Genomic DNA, 17,787 nt, shown 5'->3' with positions numbered 1-17,787 from the left:
TGTGTCTGTCTTTTTTCTTCTTTTTTTTTCTTTTTTTTTTTTTTTTTTGGTATACAAGGAAGCAAGGTGAGCACAGAAAACAGAAGATGATGAAGGTCGAGAAAGTATCGGAAGGGACGTGACGAAAGTCTGTCGACAGATCTGGCGTGTTAAAACGCAGCCTTCAGAGCGTTCTACGCGGCGACAAAGGTCGAGATATCAGATGCTAAGCATGTATGTAGATGTCGAACGACGATTTGAGACGAATCTGGAGCTGGAGACGGGGTTGTTTAGGACTTGCAATCGAGGCAAATTGAAATGCGCTCGGGTGCCAGTCGCTGTTTATTGAAAGGTGATGCCACGGCTGCTTCGATGAGACGAGTCAAGGCTTTCGGATGCACACGTTGCAGCTGCGTGCTACAAATAAGGAAGCGAGGCGAAGGAGAAAGAAATGAGCGAATGTTGCAATTGCCTGTTGAAACAACTCCAAGATTGTCTTTGTCGGCCGCGGTGATGTTAGGAAAAAGGACGGAAAGGAGGTCGACAAGGTCGAAGAAGAAAGAGAACGAGACGAGGGTGATGAAGAGGATGAGATGGGATGGTGGCGAGACGGTTGGTGATGGCGACGAGACAAAGACAAAGATGACAGCAAAATGGCCACGGCGAGGGCGCAGTCAAAGAGCTTCTCGATAACAGCTCGGCCCTGCCTGAGCAGCAAAAAGGCGCAGTCCTTCTGCCCTTGTCTGTTGGAAAAGAGGCAAGCTTGAACCGCGCGCGTCCGTTCCTTTTTAGCTGGCTGACTGCACAGCTGCGCGCTCTGTCTCTCTGCAAATGAAAAATGCTGCTGAGCAGCCGCTGTCCACGCGAAGAAAAGGCTCTCAGAGAGAGAGAGAAAGGGTTATTATTATTTTTGGTATTATGACTTGGCGACAAATTGTAGTCAGTCTTTGGGTTTTGTATTGCAAGAATACGTGATCGGGATTCTCGCTTCCAGCTGAATTAGTAGTTGCGCTCTAACAATCTGTGACACTTTGCTGAGCTCGTCAAGAATATCAGTCATTCACTTTTGAGAGCCTGTTTGCACTGAGCTTTGGCCCCCTTTTGTGCCTCAAATCGGAAAGCTGAGCTGCAGATGTCTGCGTTCAGGGCACAGCTTTTTTTTGGCTTTGGGGCCCATTCGCGAAAGATACACATACACACACTCGAGCTGAGACCCTCTCCCACTCGCCCTGAAATGCTCTTTCTCATCCCTTCTCCACCATCCTTCCTGTCTATCCACTACTTTCCTTTTCCACATGCCATCATCATCACCTCATCAGCATCTCAGGAATTGAAAACCTTTCACACGACGGCCTGGCCATCACCTGCGACCGACTACTTTCGCCTTTCATCGTTGACGAATACTTGGCTCACCCGTCGAGTACCACATCCGGATCGCTGCTCCGTTCCTTCAAATACTGCAAATCTGCTTTCCTCACGATTGATTGATCCATCCTTTACGTCGGAACAAGTAGCCGCTCATTATTCTGACCATGTCGGCTTTGTGGTCAGGATGGGGTGCCGATGCCTTCACCGAGCAGGTCGAAAAGGCCACCTCGGAGCTCCTGCCGGTTGGATCAGAGGATATTGTGCTCAACCTCGAGATCTGTGATCAGGTTCGTGCCAAGCAGGTCCCCGCAAAGCAGGCCATGCAGGTGCTCAAGCGTCGTGTCGGCCACAAGAACCCCAACGTCGTTCTTCTCGCGCTAGGGCTCACCGATATCTGCATCAAGAACGGCGGCGACCACTTCCTTCAAGAGGTTGCTTCACGCGAGTTCATGGACAACCTCGCATCCCTCTTGCGAAACCCTGCTGGCGTCAACAACGATGTCAAGGCCAAGGCGCTCGGTCTCATCCAAAACTGGTCCCAGATTGCCCAGGCAAAGCCAGCTCAAATGGCCTACATCACTGACATCTACAAGCAGCTCAAGAGCGATCCCAGTTTCGAGTTTCCGCCACTCGACCCTAATGTAGTTGCATCTGCTGCCCTCGTTGAGACGCTTACCGCTCCTGAGTGGGTCGACGGCGAAGTTTGCATGCGCTGCCGTACTGCTTTCACCACTTTCAATCGCAAGCATCATTGTCGCAACTGTGGCAACGTCTTCTGTCAGCAGTGCTCAAGTCACAACATGGCGCTCCCCTGGTTCGGCATCGGACAAGACGTTCGAGTTTGCGACGGATGCTACGCTCGCAAAGGTCCTCCCAAGAATGCCGCCAAGCTCTCCCGTTCCAAGAGCGTCAACTCCTCCTCGCCGTCTTCTTCCGCCAAGCATGTTCCGTCCGGCCGAGGCGCTTCCGCATCTCATCACCGTTCCGCCACCGTTGGCGGCAAGTCAAAGCGTAGTGCCCGTCAGAAGGAGGAAGACGATATTGCACTGGCGATCAAGCTCTCCCTCGAAGCTTCGGGTCAAAGCACAGGACAGAGCTCGCGCCCCGAAGCATTTGCAGTACCCAGTCAGCCCTCAGCTGCACGCGGTACAGTGGAGAGGGCTCCTAACGGTCGAGTGCTCGAAGGCACCGATGCAGACGACGATCCCGATCTTGCGGCAGCCATTGCCGCCAGCCTGCGAGACTGGGCGCCACCTCAGCCCAGTGCGCCGGACGGAATCAACGACACCGCTGGGTCTGCACCTGTTTCGGGCGCAGCCGCACGCGGCTCCGATGCAGTGCGCTCCGACTTGCCCCTGCCTCCCTCGCTCGACCTGGCGCCACAGGACATCGACAACATCCTCACGTTTTCGCAGACTATCCAAGCACAGCATGCACACAACCAGCGCAGCGGCATCGTGGACACCCCCGTGCCTCAGCCTGTGCAGGCGTTGTACGAAAAGGCCACCTCAGCACGACCGCGAATGGCGCGTAACTTGGAAGAGGGTCACCGTCGTCACAATGTTCTCGTCTCTATGCATGACAAGCTCACCGAGGCGGTGCGCCTGTATGACCGTCTGCTAGATGCTCAGATGACTCGGCCGGCACATGCATATCCTTCGCAAGCCTATCAGCCAGCCCAATACTCAGCTCCGACTCAACAGGGCTATGGCTACGGATACGAGCAATCCGGGCAATCCGACCCAACTCCCGAAGCTCTATATGCGCCTCTGCATGCCGGACCCTCATCGCTGCACCCACAGGCACCACCACTCAATGCCAACGCCAACGCTGGTTCTGAGTATTCGGGTGCACCTGTTCCCTGGAACGCGCAGCAACAGCAGCACCAGTATCAACAGCCCCAACAGCCCCAGCAACGTCAGCCCCAGCATGGTGCACAGCAGTATCAGCAACATCAACACCCGTATGGCTTACAAGCGCCTCCATCGCAATACGCAACCCAACAGCAGCAGCACCAGCAGCAGCACCAGCACCAGCATCCCAGTCAGCAGCAATACCAGCAGTATGGCGCTCCCAGTGCTTATCCAAAGGGTGCCTTTGCCGACCCGAACCAAGCCATTTCACCCGCACCGCCGTCGGCTTCGACGCCATATGTAGGCTACGAGTACCCCGATGCAGCGGCCAGCCAAGTGCCGCATCCGCAGGTCAACGGAACTGCCTATGGCACTGCCAATGGACCATATGTCAACGAGCCCGTCGCGGCCCCAAGCACTCCTGGAGCGGGTCCCGTAGGTTCGCGAGGATCACTATCAGTCCGGACAGAGGGGATTATGGGCAGCGGGCCAATTTCAGTCTCGAATGGGACGGCGTCTGTTCCAGTGGACAAGCTGAACGGTGGCGAGGATGTGCAGGGGGACGACTCAATTGCCACTTGTCGCTTGTCGGCTGAAACCTCGGTCTCCAGTCGCAATGGATGGAACTCCGTACCGATTCAAGCCGTTGCACCGCTCTCGCAGACAGAGAATGGAGTCCAGCCCAACACACAGGATGCATCGCAGTACCAGCACCAATCGAAGCACCAGCAGCAGCAGCACCGACAAGAACTATATCAGCAGCAGCAACGACAAGAACTATATCAGCAGCAGCAATACCAAAGCGATCATCCCGCAGCAGCACAGCCGCAACTGCAGCACCATCCGGCTAAAAAAGCAGACACCAGCTATCTTCCCATCTTTCCCATTGCGCCGCATCCAGACAACGGGTTCGGCCAGGAACGAGCGGCAGCGGCAGAAGCAGCGTCTCCAATGGTGAGTCCATACACCAATGCACCATCGTCGGCTGGCATGTGGCAGGGCTCGGCCAACAAGAGTCCAGCAGCTGCGCAACCAGCGGCTGCGGAATCGCCCTTGATCGAGTTCTAAGTTGCACAGGGTTGCCATCATCACCCTTACTTACTGTTCGTTCTGGAAGGATCATTACATACAATCTTCAGTCTGATGATCGACGTCACACATCTGAAGCACCGTGTACGCGTGTCGCCCAGTTGTGTACAGGTACTGCACTGTACTGTATCAAGTTCCTACATGCTAACAAGACTTCGAGTCTTGGCCTTTGGAGACGCCGGAAGCAGGCAGAAAAAGGTGATTATCGCTGATTTGTAGTGAGCGTGAGCGTGGGGAACAGCCGAGTAACTGTAGTTGGCTTGTCCCGTATGCATGTCGAGATGAGCAAGTGCAAGCGTTCTGGTTGGCTCGGCGCAGAGTGATCCGTCAAATGCAACCACTAAACGCGTTTGGTCCGGATACTGAAATTTTCAACACTGAGGAGGAGGAGGAGCAGCAGCAGCAGCAGCGTGGTTGCAGGCGTGTGAGAGGCGCTCGAGAGAAAGAAGAAAGAGCACTCGGCGTATTGCCCGCGTCGATGGGAAAAAGATAATAATGATGAATAATGATGAATAATGATTTGGTGATTGCTTTCTCGGTGGCTGACACACGCTCTCCACTCGGCCTTTTCCTTGGGTTCAAGAATGCTGCTGCAACTGTCAAGTTGACCGCGGCGGAGAACTCGTTTTTGTTCTTTTTGGAGCTCAGTTCATAGTGCAACTCTCACACCTGGACCCTCTCGGCCTCTCTTGTTTCTTCCTCTCTGTACCTCTTTACCTTCCTTCAACCCTCTTCGCTGGGTTTCGGATCTCTGCTCTCGTCTCGTCGCACTCTCAAGTTTCTCTACCAACTCCCCCTCTTTCCTCTCACCTACTCGCCGGCGCCCGCTTTGCATCGCTCGGGTCGTCGGTGCTTGTCGCTCTTTTTAACCTCAACAGCACTGCACGGCCCTTCCCTCGTCGTCTCCTTGTTCAGCTGCTGCTTCAACCGCAGCAATACAGTCCGGATCCATAGCTTTGGCCTATCTCGATTCGCCAGCTTCTTTTTGATCGCTCACGGTAGTACAAGCGCCTCGCCAACCACGCTCCACGTCCGCTCAACGTATCAGCCCCTACTGGCCGGAAATGCCGTTCTCCAGGAGCTGTGCAGGTCGTCCTGTATGGAACCGAGTCGATTGGGACGCTTGCTTCCAGCAACAGGTGCTCAACTCGTCAATACCCCTGACGCTTGTGGTCCTCTCTTTGCTGGCCCTCGTCGTACATCAATTGCGGAGGCGCCGGGCGCTCACCGTCTCTGCCCAGCATGTTGCTACTCTCGACCCAGGCGCCTCCTCCTTCTCGGCCGTCGTCAATGCTCAGTCTGCACAACATCCTCATCATATCCTCCCACGTCGATCAACACACACCGATCTCTTTGGATTCCCTCGTCGCTTGCTCAGCGCTATTCTGCCCTGGAACTCGTCTCGCATTCTACGCAGCAACAGTATCTCCTCTGTACACTCTGCCAACCTCCCCTTCGCATCCTCCAACGGGGCTTCCAAAGCTAACTCCGCCGCTGCAGCTTCTCAGGCTGCGCTCGAGGTCTTTCACACTGAGAACGCCGTCATCCTCAACGAGGTTCACCTCACCCCTCCAACTGCACGCAAGCACCATGTGGTGGAGCGACTTCGTCGTCTCGAACTGCTGCGTCGTGTCATCGACGTCTTTGGCTCTGTGACGCTTGCAGCGCTTCATGCTGGCGACTGGGCCACTGGCTGGCATTCCAGGGACTATCAGATTTACTGGGCTTTCATGTGGTTCTACCTCGCATCTCTCTCGGCCTACTCGCTCACATCCAAGCGCTCCTTCTTCTCTCACAAGGCGGCTCTCATGTCCGTCTACGTCGTCGTCACACTTTTCAATCTTCGTACAGCGCTTCTGAACCGCGCAGTGCATCCCTCTCTTCATTCTCGAGGTGCCGTTGTGCTTACTGCTGTCGAATTGCTCATCGGCTGTATAGTACTCGTACCCACCCTCTTCTTCCCTCTGCAGACCGTCCTTCCGCGCGACCTGCGCGCCATCTACACCACCATGTCGCCCGAGACGCAGCACGGTGTTCCTGGAACAGCGTTCCCTTCGCCTCGCCTGTCTGGTGTTGACGGCGTCTCACGACCGCGACCGCAGCAAGCAGCTGACCCTACCGCCGATCCTGCAGCTGCCGACCTCATCCCAGCACCTGAGGAGACCGCCTCTCTGCTCTCTCGTGCCACCTTTGGATACGTCACCCCGGCCATCGTTAAGCACTACAAGACCCAGTTCACGCTCGCAGCTATTCCCGACTTGCCCGTCGCAGATAAGGCTGCTGCTGTTGTCGCTTGCTTCCGTGCTTACACCTCTACTCGCTCTGAAGATCCCGCTGCTGCTACTCCTGCTTCATCCAAACAGGGCCTGCATGCTGGACTCGCACCTTCCACCCGTCCGCTCTGGCGACGCCTTTTCGGTCACTTCAAGTGGTTTCTCGCGCTCCAGTTCTTCTGGGCTACGCTCGAGGCTGTTCTCGACCTCGTGCCACCCTTCTTCTTGCAAAAGGTGCTTGCCTTCATCTCAGCAAGAGGCGAGCAGCGTCGCAACGGCAATATGGAAGGTGCCGAGCCTCTTCATCTTGGTATCCTGTATGCATTCGGCATGCTCGTCGGTCAGATCATCGCCTCGATCTCAGCTTCTCGTGCCCTCTTCATCGGCAGGCGTATTTGCATTCGCCTTCGTGCCATTCTCATCACCGAAATCGTCACAAAGACGCTCCGACGCAAGGACATCGGCAGTACTGGCGACAAGGACGATGAGAAGAAGGCCGACGGTGGGGAGGGTGATGATGACGACTCCACGGCCGCCGCCAAGAAGGCTAATGCTGATGGCGCCAAGGATGGCAAAGAGAGCGACAAGCCTAAGCGAGCTACGGACGGACAGGTCGTCAACCTCATCTCGGTCGACGTCTTCAAGGTCTCTGAGATTTGCGCTTATCTTCACTTCTTGGCACCCCGTGCGCCGCTCGTGATTGGCCTTTGTCTGGTCTACCTCACCGTCTTGCTCGGCTGGTCCGCCGTGATTGGTTTTATGGTCCTTCTCGCCTCGCTGCCCATCCAGACTTTAGTTTCGCGCTGGTTCGTCAAGCTGCAGAAGCGTCTGCTTGAGACCACCGACCAACGTCTCAACCTTGCTACCGAGGTGCTGGGCTGCATCAAGACGGTCAAGTTTTTCGCCTGGGAGCGTTCCTTCAATGCACGAATGGATGAAGCGCGTCAGCGCGAACTTCAGGTCCTCGGTCTCCGCTACCTTGCATGGCTCTGCAACACTTTCACTTACATGGGCACCCCAATGCTGGTGACCTGCGCCACTTTTGGTGCTCACACCAAGATCTTCCACCAGCCACTCACCGCCGAGAAGGCGTTCACGGCTCTAGCCCTCTTCAACACGCTGCGCAACCCGCTCGATGCGCTTCCAGACATGATTGTGCAGATCCTCAATTCGCTTGTGTCGGTGCGACGTATCGACACCTACCTGCGCGAAGAGGAGACGCAAAAGTACCAGCAGCTTCTGCGCGACGATGAATCTAGCGACTGGGGAGATGCAGAAGGCAGCAGCACCAGCGCTGGCGCTGGCGACGCAGCCAACGCCACAGCGGGTGCCGCCTCTTCTGCCTCCGGCTCGAAGCGTGTCATTGGATTCGAAGATGCCAGCTTCACTTATGCTGATGCTGATAGCGACGTCGACGAAGGCACCTTTGCTCTACGCGACATCAACCTCCGGTTCCCTGTTGGGAAGCTTAGCATCGTCGCTGGTCCAGTTGGTTCGGGTAAGACTACATTGCTCATGTCGCTGTTGGGTGAGACCCGCCAGCTGGGCGGTCGCACCTTCATGCCTTGCCCTGTGGCGCGTGCAACTGCACCTATCGATCCTGTCACGGGTCTCAGCGAGTCGGTCGCTTACTGCAGTCAGAGCCCCTGGCTGCTCGGTACTACGCTGAAAGAAAACGTGCTCTTTGGTTCTCCCTACGATGAACGCCGCTACCGCGCCGTTATCAAGGCATGTGCTCTGGAGCCTGATCTCAAGATCCTCGAGTACGGCGACGAGACCGAAGTAGGCGAGAAAGGTACTTCGCTCTCTGGTGGACAAAAGGCTCGTATTGCTCTTGCCCGTGCCCTCTACTCAGCGGCAAAGCACGTTCTCATCGACGATGCTTTGTCCGCCGTCGACAGCCACACTGCCAAGCATCTCTACCGACACGCGCTCAAGGGTGCGCTTGCCAAGAACCGAACTATCGTCTTGGTCACGCATGCTATCAGCTTGTGCCTTCCCGGCGCAGCCTTTGCCGTCGCTATGGACAATGGTAGCGTAGTCGTTGCAGGCACTCCTGACGTTGTCAACGCTACCGGCGTCTTCTCTGAAGAGGGCGAGGCTCTGCAATTCTCCCTCAAGGCCGGAAATACAGCGGAGCAAGGCAACGAGGAAATGACCATTGAAGAGCTTGCAGCTGGTGGCAGCGATGAGGCCGAGCGCGAAGAGATGGCCAAGAAGCTGGAAAAGAAAAAGGCGCACACCAACGAAGAGACGTACAGCTCGGGTGCCGTGGGAACCAAAAACTACGGCCTCTACCTGGGATCCGTGGCCAGCAAGACAAGGCACGCAGTGTTTTTGTGGGGTTCTTTGCTTCTCTTCTTTTTCGCTGTTCGTTTGCTCGACATTGGCTCCGGCGCATGGCTGAGGGAATGGGCAAAGTCGCACGACTACCGCGAGAAGGAGGCCGGCATTCGCGTCGCTGCTACAAGTGACATCGCATCACAGCAGAAGCCACGCCTAACGTACGACCGGATCGAGACATTTATGACAACGCCGCTCATTGACACGATCTGGACCAACCGACCATCTTTGCTCAGCGCCCTTCGTATAGACAACATCCTGGACCGTGTCTCGAAGCCATTCGCAACGGATGATACAAAGCCAGCACCTGCTGTCACAATCAACGCGTCCGATTACGTGCTCTCTAATCACTACTCGGCCAACGATGGCTTCCAGGGACAGCAGATGCTTTCCCTTGAGCCTCGAAGCACCAACTTCAAGTCGGCACAAAACTTTGCATCCGTGCAAACCGCGACATCTGATCGTGATGAACGCCGCAACACAGGTGACCTGGACACGTACTACTTGACGATCTATCTGGCGATCTCCTTGGGCTTCATGACGATGGCGGTGCTTCGAGACGGCTACGAGTTCTTCATCTCGCTTCGAGCATCACGACGCATTTACCGTCAGCTCACAGATGCCATCTTGAACGCTCGGCCTCAGTTCTTCGACCGCACACCCGTAGGCCGCATCATGAATCGACTCTCCAAGGATGTGGAAACGATTGACCAGGAGATGGCAGTATGCATGCTGTTCCTGCTCGAGTGCACACTCACTGCGACAGCTATTCTGGTGCTGATCTGCTGGGCCACTCCAATCTTCCTCCTCGTGGCTTTGATCGTGATTTGTGTCTACACAGTGATTGGTGCGCTGTACCTAGTCAGCTCGCGTGACTTGAAGCGGATCGAGTCAGTGGAGCGTTCGCCCATCTACACAGTGGTTGGCGAGGTGCTGAACGGCTGTGTCGTCATCCGCGCTTACGGCGATGCAGGACGATTCACGCGACATTGTCTGCGACTTGTCGACAAGGCGAACCGAGCGTTCTTCTTCCTGTGGTACGAGAACCGATGGCTCTCGGTGCGTGTCGACATTGCTGGTGCCTCGGTGGCGTTCCTGTCGGCGGTATTCCTGCTGTTGCGTGCGGACACGGAAGCAAGCTTGGCTGGATTTGTGTTGTCATACGCCATCACGTTTGTTGAGTCGGTGCTGTGGATCGTGCGCATGTACACGCAAACCGAGATCAACATGAACAGCGTCGAGCGAATCAGCGAGTACCTGGATCTGGAGCCGGAACGTCAGACAGGACAAGAGCCACCTGCGTACTGGCCAAGCAGCGAAGGCAAGATCGTGATCAAGAACCTTGCTGTGCGATACACGCCCGAGTTCCCACGTGTATTGGACGGCATCGACCTGGAGTTTGAGCCACGCGAGAAGGTGGGTATTGTCGGTCGCACAGGTTCAGGCAAGTCGACATTGGCATTATGCTTCTTCCGGTTCTTGGAAGCAGAGCAGGGTTCAATTGAGATTGACGGCATCGACATTGCATCGATCCCGATCCGCACGCTGCGAGAAAGGCTGACGGTGATCCCACAGGATGCTCAGCTGTTCAGCGGTACGGTTCGAACCAATCTTGACCCATTCAATGTGTACGATGACGGAGAGCTGTGGATGGCGCTGGAGAGGTGTCGACTTGCGTCGTTTGCTACACCAGCTGCCTCAGGTGCGGTCAGCCGTGCACCGAGTCGACCTGGATCGCCGGGGCCCGAAGGGGAGGGCGAAAACGAGGTGGTGGGAGAGGCCGAAATGTACGGTCGAACCAACATCATCACTTCGCTCGACGCACCGGTGGAACAAGGTGGGCGCAACTTCTCAGCCGGTCAAAAGCAGCTGTTGGCACTTGCGCGCGGATTGCTCAAGCTTCGCGACAGTCGAATCTTAGTGCTAGACGAGAGCACAGCAAATCTTGACTCGGCATCGGATGCACAGATCCAAAAGACGATCCGACAAGAGATGGCCCCACAAGCGACGATCATCACGATTGCGCATCGCATCAAGACGATTGCAGACTATAACAAGATTGTGGTTTTGGGCAAGGGCAAGGTGGTCGAGTGCGGCTCACCTTTGTCGTTGATGGAAGACGAGTCGAGCGTGTTGCACTCGATGTGCCAGCAGAGCGGTGAGATGGGCGAGTTGCTACGCATCGCCAAGGAGGCTGATGCGCAGAAGAAGACCTCGTTGTTGTAGCCTGCAACGAGCGCCACCGTCCATTGAAGCTTCCTCGCCATCTTTGCCAGGTGCTGCACAGAAAAGGGGCTGTCAGCACGTTATGCGAGACGCTGACGGAAGATGCTACGCTGATCCTGAATGATCTCACGGTACACTGTTGTTGCTTGCTACACTGTGTACCAATTGAAATAGAAATTGATTCTGAATGTCCACCGAGGCTGTGCACCATGACTTGGCTTGAGTGTGCCGATAGAATCACAAAGGAGAGGAGGCGTAGACATGGGATGTGGCTGATCCGTTGACATGGACGATATTGGATCCCATAGTGTGCTGCAAGGAGGAGATTTGCTTCACTGGGTTGAGAAGGGTTTGCTTGGCTGAACCTCCGCATCTTTCTTTTGAAGTTGGCAATCCGACAGCCGATACAGCAGAAGAAAAGAAGATCCCAGCCTGACTCACACGGCCGTACAGATAAGGATCAGTCGGACGATACAGAAACCATGTCAGATTGCGGGTTGCAACACGTGTGGTCCAGCTCAGATGGGCATGCCATGTCACGTGCAGCAGACTTTTCTGCCCTTTTCTCTCTCTTTGAGGCACTCACACTGCGCAACTTTTGACATGCCTTGGCTCTGCCTGTTGAACACCATTTGCGGAAGCCCACTTCGGCATCACTGACAACCTACACAGCCTTGGCCCACAGCCCACAATGGCATGCTTGGATAGGAAACATCAGCAGTATCTCCCTCGTACAGGCACTCGTACAGGCACTCGCACAGACCCTACGAGAGCACATGAAGCATGAGCGAACGGTTGAACCTCTCTGCAGATGAGTGAGACTGTGTTTGCAGATTTTCAGGCACAAGAGTACCAGGCCAGGTAAGCAAGCGAGGGTTGGGTGCATTGGAAACGGCAAACGGTCGACAAGAAAGGCAAGAGAAGGCAGCCCAAACGATGAACAAGTCAACTGCAAGCGATAGCTTCGAGTGCGGCGCCACGTCCAGCATCCATCTGCGCCTGAGCGAATCTTTGCGCTGCCGCCGCCGCCACCGTTGATCCTTCAGATTAAATTAAATTCGCCCTTCTTTTTTCTTTTTTCTTTTTCCTTTTTTCTTTTTCCTTTTTTCTTTTTTGTTTTTTTTTTTTTTTTTTTTTTTTTGTTTTTGTTTTGCGCTCCTGAAGCACGCACAAGTAGGTCCGGAACAGGGCACATGACCAGGCAAGCAAATTCAATTCCACCTCCGCTCCCGCCAAGCGCGCCTTTCTTTTTTTTGGTGCCAAGCGGCCATCAAGTTCTACCCTAACCCTCTTCGTTCTATCACACTCACAACCATCCTCTTCGGCATTTACGGCGGTCTCTAGTGTAGCTCTCCCTCTCTGTCCCCCCTGCTCTCTCTTAGGCTTCTCTTCACCATGTCGCGCTAAGCAACAAAAAAAAAAAAAAAAAAAAAAAAAAAAACAGCAGCAGCAGCAGCAGCTCCATCAGTAGCAATCGCTTCAAAGTCAGCCTCCTCAACCCTTTCCTCTTCGCCTCCATCCTTAACTTTGTCCTTCTCTCCCCTTTTCCTCGATCTGTCTCCATTGGCCAACCGCTTCCATACGCGCTCCTCTCTTGCGCACTCTCCGCCATCTCCGCATCATTCACTGTACAAGTAAAAGTAGGCTCCGAGTGACCGTTTCAAAACAATCACCACTACAACCATACAGCAATTTCTGCCGCTCGCCTCATAAAGTAGACACTCCTTTCACCATCATTCCTGTCCACCACAAACGCCAAGGATGAAGCCTTGCTCTGCATTCGTTGGCCTCACTGCCGCCGCCACTCTCAGCAGCGTTGTTCTCGCCAAGCAACAGCTCGACGTCTCTCACGATCCCATCGCCGTACTTTTCACAGCGGACGGAACCCCTTCTCATCCTAGCTTCCTCAAGTCGCGATGGGAGACCTCCGAGTTCCCTCTCGAGTTCCGAAAGCGTGACCTTTCTGGTGCAGGTTCCAAGTGCAGCGAAAACCCTTGCCCTGCTCAAGACGGCAAAGAGCATGGCAAGGGTCACGACAGCGAGCACCGACATCGCGGCCGCCTCAACATTCACAGCGCCATCGACCACCTCGGCCACAAGGTCGAAAGCTGGATTGAGGGTGACAAGTACCATGACCACTCGCTTGGCATCGTCATCAACAAGGCTACCGACAACTCTGCCGACAACGAGTGGCTTGTCAACGTCGGTTTTGGCACACCACCTCAGACCCTCAAGATGGTCTTTGACTCGGGCAGTCCTGACACCTGGGTCTACTCTCCCGCCTGTTGCTATGCCAACAACCATACCTTCTTTGATCCAGCCAAGTCGTCCACCTACCACAACCGCACCCTCCTCAACCCCGCTGCAGAGGCTCCTGGCCAGCCCTGGTCCTCCACCTACGGCTCTGGCTCAAAAGTGTCCGGCTACGTCGGCCTTGACACTTTCACCTTCGGCCAGCAGAATCTTAAGGTCGACAATCTCCCTCTGGCACTCGCCACCAATCTCACTGGCTCACGCGCTTCGCGTGGCATGCAAGGCCTTCTCGGTCTCTCATCCAGCAGCGGCTCGGGTACACAGGGCGGTTGGACCACTCCCTTCGAGGCCATGTCATCTCGCCGTCTGATCAACGAGACCTACCTCACCGCTACCCTCAGGAAGGCCAACCGCAACACCGGCAATGGCGGTGGAGGACGTTACACTTTTGGCGAGGTCGATGATGATCACCTTGAAGGCGACATCACCTGGTCTCCTGTCCTTTCGCCCTTCCTCTGGGCCGGCCGATTCGACAAGATGACGATGGGCAACACCACTCTGGCCTCTGATCCAAAGAGCGAACTTTTCCCTACTCGCTTCATGATCGATACTGGCTCTGCTGTTCTTTACCTGCCTCCGCCTATCGTCAAGCAAATCAACAGCCAGATCCATGGCTCCATCATTGCCAATGCTAGCAGCGGTCTTGCTTTCCCTTACCTCGTTCCATGCGACACTGGTCTCAAGCGGCACGAGAACAAGTTCAACAACCCTACCTTTACCCTTCAGATTGGCGATACCCCCTTTACCATGCCCAAAGAGGACTATGTCTTCTATGCCAACCAACCTGTCCCCGCCGCTGCCGCTGGTGGTGTCAAGAACATGTGCTACTCTGCTTTCCAGACTGGCCCACCTCAGATCTCCATCATTGGCTTGAGCTTCATCAAGAACCACGTCGTTGTCTTTGACCAGGGTGGATGCAACCTTACTTGGACCGCAAGGCGCATTGGTCTCGGTCAGCGATCCGACGTTCGCTACGACTAGATTAGTATACGGACTTGGATTATCTTTCACAGCCTCATCTTTATCAAACAGGCACCACCCCTGCTTAGATCATAATGTCACCGGAATTTGTTTTCTTTGTGTCGATATTCACTCTCCTTTTTTGCCTATCGAACATTGTGAGTGTAATCTGACCTTCGCCAGCAGCCTATGATTGGAGAAGAGCCGTCACAGGGGGGGCGGGGAGAGCTGACATGCCCGCTATCGCGATTGCCAAGGAACGGAGAAGCGGAACAATTCGATTGTTAAGTCCAGCCACAGACGCGCACGCCTTCTTGACGATCACGTGATGCATGGAAATGGGAAGGAAGTCGGAAAAAACGTGCTGACAGCTTTTAAAGCCGAGTTCCATGACAGGGTTAGGAGCAAACCGTTCTTGACGACTGACTGTCCTCAAAGCCATTGTGCTCCCACTTTGGAAGCTCAGCAGTCCTAACCTTAACTCCCATCTCGACAACCACACAACACACAACGACACTACGGTTCAGCATCGACCTCTGTCTTTGCAGAAGCGGCCAGGCAAGTCCTCATTTGAACTCTATCAAAATTGACGCTTCGACTAGAAAGTAGGCTGCTTCACAAAGGCTGCCTCGACCTCCTCGTATCAAGCTCATCCAGACGGCATCTACGATCAGAGCAGGCCTTGACCATTTCCACTCGGACTATCATGCTGCGGTGAGCCTACACACTCTATCGTAGCTCAAGTCCACTCCTGACGGCTTGCCTGTCTGGGCGACTAGCCCGACCAACCTGACGCACTCGTCTAGAGATTGTAGACCTGATCGCTGCTTTGTACTACAGCTGTCATGTCTCGTCACACTCACAACAATCCCAGCAACAACGGCCGGTCAGCTTTTCCTACCTCTTCCACCGACTTTGGCCTCCCTTTCGGTGGCTCGACGCCCAGTGCTGCACCGAGCAGCAACACCAGTGCCTTCAACAATGCAGGAGCTGCAAGCCATAGCTTCTTCCAATCCACAGCCTCGTCGGCGCCCATTTCAATTCCGTCAAGCCCGTCTTTCTCATTGAGCTGCAACCCAGCAGCGAGCAGTCACCATGTTCCCCTCCTGTCTTTGTCCAACGGCGTTGCATCTTCACCTTCAAAGCTTTCGACCTCGGGCACAGGCCTGGGCATCGGCAATCTACCATCGCCTTCGACCAGAGAGCGCGGCAATCCTCTAGCACAGACGCAGTCCTCGTCCGCCTTCAATGGTCAGCCGCATTCGCCTACCCTCTCCCTTGCAGGTGAAGCCTGGCCTCCGCCGCCCTTCGCCGGCTTCGCATCTGCATCATCCTCATTCTCATCCGGCAGCGTCGCCACACCCGCTGCACTGCTCAGAAGGGCGCAAGGTATGAACTCGCCTGGCTTCGCGATCGGGTCCCCAGCACGTTTCCGTCGAGCAAGTATGCTCGGAAGGGAGATCACACCTTTCCACCTCAACAACGAGGATCGATCCGATGAAGACGAGCAGTCTCGATCCAAGGGCAAAACAGCAGCACAGCAAGCAGATAGCAATCGAGATCCAGATGATGGTGATGACGAGATGATGCAAGTCGAAGATGACGAACCTGCAACTGCTTCTCGTGCTCCGAGCACTCCGATCATGGGACCACCGTTATCATTGTTCAGCACACCAAGCACCCCTCCGCCTGCATCATCTCATCTGCCTCACACACGACCAAGTCTCCCTTCATCAGCACTTGCTCGAACATCAGCATCTGATTCAGGCCAAGACAGCTCATCATCTGCTGGTGCAGGAGGGCTTTCACGCACAGTGCCTCGATCTCCCTCAGCTGGCCCCTCGATAGGCTCTCCGCTATCCCACGCTGGCAATCGCTCCCGATCCTCCTCTTTACTCAATTCATCTAACGTCATTCGTAAAGCAATCACAAGAAGGCCGAACCTTTTTCCCAAGGATCGCTCCGTTGCTCGTGTCGCAGCCTCCCTTCAAGACGAGTCCAAGCCAGAAGATTCCGAGATCGCATCCGAGGCCAAATTGCAGAAACGTCTCGGCGGTGAAGCGACCCTTCCACGCACCCCTCGATTTGGTCCCAGCGGCGGCGGAGCGACAGCAAGTGGATTTGATAGCACATCGCGTACGTCTAGAACACCTCTGTTTGGCGCTTCTGCGAGCGGAAGCAGCGGGGGTCATGCAAGGAGAAAGTACATGTGGGACGATGACGTGGATGATATCCGTGGCGTGTTCACGGCGGACGGACTGGACGACGTAGATAGCAGCGGGATCTCGTCGGAAGAAGAAGAGAAGATGATGTACTACTCAAGAACAGACTCGCTGTCTGACGAAGAGGATGGGATGCGAAGTCGTCTAGGTCAGAACTCGAACGACATGCAAAACGCTCCATCATCTTGTGCAACGACCGGAGTCAATGGCGATGCGAACATCCACGGCAATAATACGGCCGGTGGTGGATCCGGGAGTGCAGCACTTTCAACCAGCTTCGGAGCAGCCTCAGCCTCGAGTCCTGGTCCGGGCTCGCTCCCCAAGCGAAAGAACAACTCGCTCTGGATGGGCTTCCGAGACAAAGGCCATGCACACAAGTGGTCTCCTGGTGGCTCGGGCTCTGCTAGCGCTGCAGGGGCAGGTAGTGGAGTGTTCAGCGGTGAGCGAGTTGCGTGGCGACGAGTTGGAGGAACATCGGCAGGGATCGGAATGGACGTCGACACCTCCCCTCGTGTCCTTGGTGCTGCGGGAGCAGGCGTGCGTCTGTCGAAGCGAAAGACCATGGGAGACGACCGGTACGAACCATATAAACGTCGCGCGGTATCACCCATGAATCTTGGCTCATCACTGGGCACCACTCCCACGAATGCAAGCTTAGCTGCAGCTGCAGCCGCCGCTGTTGCAAATACACCCACCTTCAACGCAGCACACGCCTCATCAGCAGCCGTGGGCTCCAACTCACCGCTGATGATGCCCATTTCTTCTCCATCTGGTGGCATCCTCTACCGTGGTATCCATCATCATCATCACTACCATGCTGCCTATGCTTCTAGATACTCGACTAGTCCGACCATCTCTCGGCCTTGTACACCGGTCAATTCGACTTCAAACGCTGGTGTCGGTGCGGCCTTCTCTCCTGCAGGGACGGGAAGCGGACCAGGCTACGGTTCGGGGGCGCTGGGCTTGTCGATTTCAGCGAACAACCCGCAGAGTCTGGAGAGTAGGGTGCAGATGGAGCAGCAACAGGAGAATGAGGCGCTCATGGATCAACGCGTTGGGATGCTGGGTTTGTCGTAATGCTTTCGGAATGCAGACATTGTTATCGTTGTATTTGTATCCTTCAGTCTCATCATCGCACTTTTCTATCCTCATCACAATGTG

At 55.1% G+C, this 17,787-nt stretch overlaps 4 protein-coding genes across 4 annotated transcripts; all 4 read left to right on the top strand.

Annotated features, from left to right (window-relative positions):
* Nucleotides 1-1,511: 1,511 nt before the first annotated feature.
* UHO2_05062 (uncharacterized protein) lies at nt 1,512-4,268 on the top strand (the record flags this gene model as incomplete). Its single annotated transcript, XM_041557593.1, has 1 exon — nt 1,512-4,268. The coding sequence occupies one exon, from the start codon at nt 1,512-1,514 to the stop codon at nt 4,266-4,268; it is 2,757 nt and encodes a 918-aa protein (XP_041413527.1).
* A 1,085-nt stretch (nt 4,269-5,353) lies between these two features.
* Nucleotides 5,354-11,131, top strand: UHO2_05061 (putative YBT1 - Vacuolar, ABC protein transporting bile acids; the record flags this gene model as incomplete). The annotated part of the gene is made up of 1 exon (XM_041557592.1): nt 5,354-11,131. The coding sequence occupies one exon, from the start codon at nt 5,354-5,356 to the stop codon at nt 11,129-11,131; it is 5,778 nt and encodes a 1,925-aa protein (XP_041413526.1).
* A 1,761-nt stretch (nt 11,132-12,892) lies between these two features.
* On the top strand, nt 12,893-14,425 carry UHO2_05060 (uncharacterized protein; the record flags this gene model as incomplete). The annotated part of the gene is made up of 1 exon (XM_041557591.1): nt 12,893-14,425. One exon carries the CDS (start codon nt 12,893-12,895, stop codon nt 14,423-14,425), a length of 1,533 nt encoding a protein of 510 aa, XP_041413525.1.
* An 824-nt stretch (nt 14,426-15,249) lies between these two features.
* On the top strand, nt 15,250-17,703 carry UHO2_05059 (uncharacterized protein; the record flags this gene model as incomplete). Its single annotated transcript, XM_041557590.1, has 1 exon — nt 15,250-17,703. The coding sequence occupies one exon, from the start codon at nt 15,250-15,252 to the stop codon at nt 17,701-17,703; it is 2,454 nt and encodes an 817-aa protein (XP_041413524.1).
* Between the last annotated feature and the right edge of the window lie 84 nt (nt 17,704-17,787).

The sequence above is a fragment of the Ustilago hordei genome (assembly GCF_900519145.1).
Source record: "Ustilago hordei strain Uho2 genome assembly, contig: UHO2_contig_11, whole genome shotgun sequence".
Taxonomy (NCBI): Eukaryota; Fungi; Basidiomycota; class Ustilaginomycetes; order Ustilaginales; family Ustilaginaceae; genus Ustilago; species Ustilago hordei.
This window is presented reverse-complemented; position numbering and strand designations above follow the sequence as displayed.